Source organism: Coregonus clupeaformis, chromosome 4, assembly GCF_020615455.1.
Source record: "Coregonus clupeaformis isolate EN_2021a chromosome 4, ASM2061545v1, whole genome shotgun sequence".
NCBI lineage: Eukaryota > Metazoa > Chordata > Actinopteri > Salmoniformes > Salmonidae > Coregonus > Coregonus clupeaformis.
Window position 1 is genome coordinate 18162827 of NC_059195.1, and position 8170 is coordinate 18170996.

At 41.8% G+C, this 8170-nt stretch overlaps 1 protein-coding gene across 1 annotated transcript in view; it reads left to right on the forward strand.

The window, feature by feature from the left end:
* LOC121552074 (fidgetin-like) overlaps positions 1-6663 on the forward strand; it is a 43620-nt gene extending 36957 nt beyond the window's left edge. Inside the window, exon 3 of the mRNA XM_041864769.2 lies at positions 1562-6663. Coding sequence (XP_041720703.1) covers positions 1562-3798 — 2237 coding nt within the window. The 3' untranslated portion in view covers positions 3799-6663. The remainder of the gene's footprint in view (positions 1-1561) is intronic.
* The last annotated feature ends 1507 nt before the right edge of the window (positions 6664-8170 follow it).

The following is an 8170-nucleotide window of genomic DNA, read 5'->3' on the forward strand; positions in this document are numbered from 1 at the left end:
ATGCTAGAAATATGAAAGGTCTAAGGGTACAGTAATCAGTGAAAGTAACTTTTTGAATTCCCAAGACAGCCACAAGCAGTCCCCTGGAACACCTACAGCACAGTATGGAGCCTATTCCTCCACTGATACTTTTTTTAAAGCATCTATCATCCCATGATTTAATGCTAAGTGTTTTTATATTGCCGCTTCAAGTACACTGTTACTTGGATATGTCTATCTGTATTATTCTCTGTTTCAAATGGTACAGACTTGTCTCTCAGATCATTGTCTTGTTCTATAGATTGTATTTACTGTGAATAGACTTGCCGCTAGCTACGGTACATTATGGCTGTTGTGAGTGATAGGGCTCTTTGCCATGGGCTTTTCTTAACCATTAGCTTGGAAGGCTGACAGCCGTGTGAGCCATAGCATGGATCTCTTTGACTAAAACCTTGTAAATTAACACAATTAGCGCAGCAGCATCCTGCTAATTAGCTCCTGGTGCCTGTTGTGGCGGCTGGGCAAGCGGCTGGAAGTGAGTCATGAGGGCAACCACATGCTTCTCTGTTACTAGACAAACACTACGCTGTAATCCGCCGCTGGATGCTCTCTGTTTGTTTCCTAAAGATTTGGATGGGGACTTAAGCTACTGGGCGATGTCATATTGTGCTGCTACACGTGTGGCTGGTCGAGTTGGACCAATAAACCAGGAATGGATGGTTTTGCATTGTGATTCAGTGTTTACTAATAGAGTTTCAAGTCAGATTAACTTTGATAAGGACTGCTTGTGTGTGTGTGTGTGTGTGTGTGTGTGTGTGTGTGTGTGTGTGTGTGTGTGTGTGTGCCGTGTCAATGTTTGTTTTAATACTGTAAACACAGCGGTCTGTTTCTTTCTTGGGTATATCTTTCTTTGATAATCCCATGCTGAGTCTAAGATGACAGCATATGTAATGACTTGTGTTTGCAGATGGAGTTTAGGATTAAACTTGATCATGCCTTTTGAGCCCTGGAGGCAATGAAATTAAGTCTGGGAAGAGGGAAAGACAAGTGAAGCACGTTTTTTCCCTCTCGCTCTGTAGACTGGGAAGGAGCAGCCAGACACAGGGCTGTTGTAATTCATGCCGGGCAGCAGGGTTGGTGTGATGAAAGCGACAGAGCGCTGCCTGAGAGATTGCTTTGCTGCACTCCTCAAAGCAGATTTGAAACTATCTCGGAATGCCTTAGATGAGAGTTGGATTATATACTGACCTGCACTGTCTATGACATTCTGTTCTGTGCAGGGTGCATTATACTGTGCTAACCAGGTTTTGCGTCCCAAATTCACACACTGCCAATGATGTAACCGGTCAGCGGAGCCTGTTTTGCAGTAGAGGAAGTTAGTTGTATGAAGGTATTGGGAATTTTTTTAACAAAGTAATTTGTTAGTTCATTGCCACAAAGACCACTTTTCCACCATGTTAAATGTACCAACTTTTTTCTAGACACAAAAATGCTGACAACTACTTGAGAAAACTGAGAATAAATAGAAACTGCTATCTGATAGTCATTTTGACCCATCTCTCTCTTTTTGTCGGGTGTTTAGGCCTAAAGATGCAGTGGACCCCAGAGCATGCGCAGTGGGCCGAGCAGCACTTTGACATCTCCTCCACCACCCGCTCCCCTGCACACAAAGTGGAGGCCTACCGGGGTCACCTGCAGCGCACCTACCAGTATGCCTGGGCAAACGACGACATCTCTGCACTCACCGCCTCCAACCTGCTGAAGAAATACGCAGAGAAGTACTCTGGGATTTTAGAGGGTCAGAGTGAAAGAGCGCTGCTCTGCTCATATTCCGATGGCACTCCTGGACTCCTGAATGGACGTAAGTCAGAGAGTGAGTCCTGGCAGGAGGGGATTTACTCAATGAACTGCGCTCCAGATGTTATATCTGTGAACAAAGCTGGAATGACAGCTGCTCTTCCCCCAACAGACGTGTCGGCCAGCATAGGTAGCTCCCCAGGGGTGGCCAGCAGCCTGAACGAGCCCAGCTATTCCAGCAGTAACTGTGGGAGTCACACAGCCACCAGTCTACACTCGGGTCTGTCCTCTCAGGAATACTCTACAGGCTACAATGGCTCCTACCTGCACTCTAGTTACAGTGGGCAGACCACCCCAGGCCTCCCCTCTCAACACCCCTCTCCTTTGCACAGTACTGGTCTCATACAACCCCCTGCTCCACCACCTCCCCCTACTTTAGTGCCCAGCTACAACGTGGGGTCTCCCAACCTCTCCAACTACAATTATCCTCCGACGGGGTATCCCTCACAGACAGTTGTTGCCCCTGGCTATAGCCCTGGTGGGGGCCCCCCTCCCTCTTCCTATCTGCCATCCGGCATCGCAGCTCCCACGCCCCTACCACCCACTACACTCCCTGGCTATACCTACCAGTCCCATATCCATGCACCAATTGCACCAACACCTTTGAATGGCAGCTCAGCCAACTCATTGAAAAGAAAAGCTTTCTACATGACGGGGCATGGAGATATGGACTCCAGCTATAGTAATTTCAACTACAACCAACAGCACTCCTCACAAAGCCCTATGTACAGAATACCAGACAACAGCATCTCAGACTCAAGCAGAGGGAATGGATTTGACAGGAATGCTGATGCGTCATCTTTAGCGTTTAAGCCTACGAAGCAGCCAATATCCTCAGATCAGCAAAGAAAATTTAGCAGTCAGTCTGGCAGAGCACTTACCCCTCCCTCCTATGGATCAACCAAAAGCTCTGTGGGAAGCCTGAGATCGGTTGAGTCCTTTGGAAAGTTTAGATCCCCCATCACGAGTGAGCAGAGTGAAGAGCGCAGACAGCGCCTCTCCCATTCCATTGCAGGGTCGGACATTGGCAGAGCTACCTCATCCAGCCACACTGCAGAGGAGCAGCTGAAGAACAGCGATGCCAACGTGGTGGAGTTGGTCACCACAGAGATCCTTCAGCCCGGTCCCCCAGTGGACTGGAGTGACATAGCTGGTCTGGAGCTGGCCAAAGCAGCCATCAAAGAAGAGATTCTGTGGCCCATTTTGAGGCCAGACATGTTCAGTGGACTTGCCACATTACCTCGGAGCCTCCTTCTCTTCGGACCTCAGGGAACAGGCAGAACACTGCTGGGCCGCTGCATGGCCAGCCAGCTGGGGGCTGCCTTCCTGCAGCTCAGTGGCTCAGCCCTGGTGACCAAGTGGCTGGGGGAGGGCGAGAAGATTGTCCAGGCATCCTTCCTGTTGGCTCGGTGTCGCCAGCCCTCAGTGGTGTTCATCAGTGAGGTGGACATGCTTCTATCGGCCCAGCTCAGCGAGGAGAGCCCGGTGAACATGATCCAGAGTGAGCTTCTCATGCAGCTGGACAGTGTGCTGACCACAGCCGAGGACCATGTCCTAGTGGTCTGCTCCACCAGTAAGCCTGAGGAGATCCACGATTCCCTGAGGAGGTACTTCACCAAACGGCTCCTCATCCCCCTACCTGACAGCACAGCACGGCGCCAGATAATCAGCCAACTGCTCTCACAGCACAACTATTGCCTCAGTGACAAAGAGGTGTCACTGCTGGTCCAGCGGATGGAGGGCTTTTCAGGACTGGACGTGGCCCGGCTGTGCCAGGAGGCAGTGGTAGGACCACTCCATGGCATCCCAGCTTCTGACCTCTCAGCCATCCATCCCAGCCAGATGAGACCAGTCTCCTACCAAGACTTTGAAAATGTATTTAGCAAATTCCAGCCCAGCATATCACAAAAAGAACTGGACACATACACCGAATGGAATAAAATGTTTGGTTGTAGTCAATGAAACTGAAGCATTAGAATATGTGGGCAGGAAACCCTTTTAGAGGTATACCATTTAGAATTCTCTCCTCAGTAAACTAGGCAAGTGAAAATTACAGATAGTGGTGACCTTAACACCTGCAGTACAGTAAAGGCGTAAGGATAGTCCTGAGAGAAGCAAAGGCACACTTCAGACAACAGCTGGCAATCTGCACACAACACAGAGAAATATTATTTTGATGCTTGAAACTGCTGATGCCAAGTGGGTACGTTTTGCATTACATTTTAGTCATTGAGCAAAGGCTCTTATCCAGCTACATAAATTTTTGTACTGGTCCCCCATGGGAATTGAACCCACAACCCTGGCGTTGCAAATGCCATGCTCTACCAACTGAGCCACACGGGAGCTAGAGTCTATAGGGTAGAGTATAACAGCATGGAACCTCTGTGTGTATATGTCATTCTGTTGTTGTGGAGATTTAGTTGCTATTAAGTGCCTGAAGTGGTGCTCTTTTATTTAGTGTTATTATTTCTTTGCCTCACAATCTACATTTGTGGCATGTGCTAATATAAAAAGCTTTAATATGAGACAAAAACAAAAAAATGGCTTTTTTCCATTGAAACAGTATTCCTCAACTGTGTCTGCTTTGCGGTCTCTGTGGACAGGAGAAAGTATGTGGTATTGGTAATCTGAACCCTAATTTATATACATAATTTCTTTTGAAAACTCAGGAAAGTGATTGTGATATGTATAGTACCTCAAAAGATTTTGTCAAAGCACGACAAACTGCTAAGAGCATTTGGCTTGCTTTTGAGGGTTATGGTACCTCAATAGGCTAAAAATGACAAGAGTATGACTTTGAATGTACCAGAGGAATTCTGCAGTATTTGGAAGACAAAAGGAGGAGTATTGTGTTTTTCTTAGCGATTTTCTAAGCGAAGAATCCCATTGTGAATATAGTTTTATTTGAACATTTCTTAAATTCTATCAACTATAACACATTCGACTGGCCTTGATCCAGAGTACATGAACACGTTTTAGTTTTTTTCTTAAACTTCATTTGTAGGAGAAAGCATAACATATGTATTTCTCGAACATTATCAGCAGCTTAATTGTGTATCTCATCTGCAGATTAAACTGCCAAGCCTCTTGTGGCAGAATAATGGCAAGATACATTTGCTGAAGACAAGCATCATGAGGTTGAAACAGACAGCTTCCCAAGGTATTTAATTCGATCCCGCTGCTGTTTTATTATCATTAAAACCTAAGAATAATGTATGCCATAAGTTATTTTCTACCTCAGTTTATTAGTTTTCTCTGAAAGCAGAATCTAAGGGGATGGCTAGATGACAGAGCCTATTTCGCTTATTAAACTATGAAGCCTATTGAGGGAACAAAAAAGCTGCCTATCTGTCAACAAAATCAGCTTGAGTTAGTGTTACACCTTCAGTGTAGTCCCCATTCATAGACACCTATGTATTAATTTCTTAGAGTAGGTTGGTCTTGAAAAGGGGTCTGGGGACATGTGTGGCCATTAGCCCTGTCTTTGAGCCCTTCTTCAAGTGTCACTTCTTACAGCAAAGCTTTTTTATTATTAACTATCAGTGTTTAGTAAAATGCCAGAACAGGGGCAATGTAGACACAGAGGTCTGACAACTGCATGAAAGAGCCTTGCATTTAATGTATATTTTTTCTCATTTTATTTTATTTTACTAAAGCAGTATGAAAACTATTGCAAGGCACTAGTACAGTGGAAGGGATGCCACCAGATACAGTACCACTAAAAGTGTTAGCAGTACAGTGAGGGAACTTGCGTTTATGTTTACTAGCATTTCAATGTGGTATTTCCCCAATTTGTATTTCTTATATTTACATATTTCTCTGCTCTTACTCAGCTTATTTTGTTTACTCCAAAACATGCACTGTTACAATTACAAAAGTAATTTGTTAAATGACTGCACTTACTGAGCAACAGGAGGCCATAGAATCACTGATTGTCCATGACAGTTCCCTGTTCTAGTGTAGTCTCAAGACACCTGGCTTTGTTAAAAAGCTTTGAACTGCTTTTTCATTAACACTATTACAAAGAATAACAGCTGCACAAAGAAACAACACTGCAACAAAAAAAATAGCTACATTGATGTCCCCAAAATCTAAATCTATACTAAATCTGCTTGTTTTATTGTATTTTATCTTTGTATCTTATTTTGCTATATGGCTTTTATTGCCTTAGATAAATAGGATAAAAGTCCCCTGAAGTTCAAGTGTAGTTAACCAAATGAACTTTTCATGCTTTGTTCTGTCATACAAAAATGTGTTTGTAGGTCTCCCTTGATGCCAAAGTGAAATCAACAGTTTTATTTTGACATAAGCTCATTGAACTCAAAATGGCAATTATTTATTTAACAGCGAGTTAAGCAGATTTTGCATGTGCAAGTAGGACACATTCATGAATTTAAGGCAAATAAATTAAACGTAAAGGAAATAGCTTTTGAACAAGTTATACATTATTAAACTACATTACACCAACGATAAGAGCAGTAGAACAGGAAAAACAAAGCGATCAACTAAAAAAATGGCACCACATTCAAACACAAATTCTTCTCTTTCCTGAGTGTAAGGATGTTCACTGAAGTAAGTAATTCAGTCTGGAGGACAACAATGTGAAGAATCGGCCTATATAGTAAAATACGTACAACAAACTAGATAGGTTGATAAGCACATCTATTCTCCCTCATTTCTGACAATGTTAAAACAAATTCACATAGAAGTATGAGTTATAGATCTGTCATTCTAAGAAGTGGTATATCTGTTCTATGCGCGCTATTTCTATGCTTCCCGTGCTTAAGTTTAGTTTTTGTGTCTTTTACTTTCGGTTTTGTACACCAGCTTAAAACAGCTGAAAATACAATATTTTTGGTTATGAAAATTATATTTTACAGCGGTTTAGATGGTACAATAATTATCTACACTATACTTGCTTGTTTTGTCACATAAACTAAAATTAGGTGAACTACTAGAATTTTAGCAACCAGGAAATGGCAGAGCGATTTCTGCATAGTGCATCTTTAATCACTTGAATTCAGTGTCCCCTCTGGGTGGGTTTTGTACAGAACTGCTATAAATGTTAGCTTCATCTTTATGTAGTCTTATCTGTTTTATATTTGAAGGTTGTTCTTTATAACCATTTCTACCTCATTGCTACATATTGTACATGTAGTACTTATGTTCTGTCTTTTTGAATGTCATGCATTTGTAAAAAAAAATATATACAAAAAATACAAAGAATATTAAAAAATAACAAAAGTTATAAAAAGTATCAAAAATGAACAGCTTGCCCTTGAATTCGAACAGTCTACCTCAGAAAGACTGAACAGTATTAGCAGCAAAACTGATGACACATTTATGAGTGTGAAGGTGACGATAATGCACACATACTTGAGATACTGACTTCTATGGGCTATATAAGTACTCATAATGCCACATTTCTGCAAGAATATTGTGGGCTGTATAGGTATTCTCCAAGGTCTGTAATGCAAAATCTGTTTTTAAACTATAATGACTCGCTTTAATCCTTTGTGAATTGTTGTAGTGCGCATGTTAATGTGTATGTGTGTGCACTTACAATTGAACGTGTAAGTGTGAGGGGGTTAACATTAAGATATGTGAAATTCAAATTTATACATTTCATACACATGTACAGGAAATAAACTTGCACATATGTGTACTCAATGTACATTTCCTATTGATATATACATATTAAAATGCACCACATACATGTTTATATGTGTGTATGTATTGCCATACCTGCAGTCAATGTAAATGTATTTTCATCTATTCCAAGGTACAGTACAAAAAAACAAAATACTGAATAAAGATGTTTTTTCTGGAAACCAAATGTGTTTTCTTATATCTCCACTCATTGGTTAGACATGATTGTTGTGCATGTTTGCAATGTGTGTTTACAATTTCAGTTCTGACATTGATAGTGTTATTCAAGAGATATAACATTTGGAAACGTAAGTTATTTCCTCTGAAAGACCTATACAATGCACAATACAAATGATGCTCTCTGAGACGGTCATATCTGTCTTCAAGGCTTTGTCTTATTAGAAAATTGCTTTGACTGTATAATTGTGATCCTACCATTAACCAAATGTGTTGTTTTTACAGTCATTCAAATGTTATGATCAAATGTTATCTTTACTAAAAACAACGAGGGAGGATTATAAAATCACACACCTCGGTTCACAGCTCCACATTGCCTCTGATTCTCTTTATGTAAATTGCACATTTATGAGTAGATTTCCTTTTTTTTATGGTATCAATATATAGTTGATGGTATGTGCGTAGGAAGCTGCTGTACAATTAACATTAAGGAAAAAAGTCCCAGTGC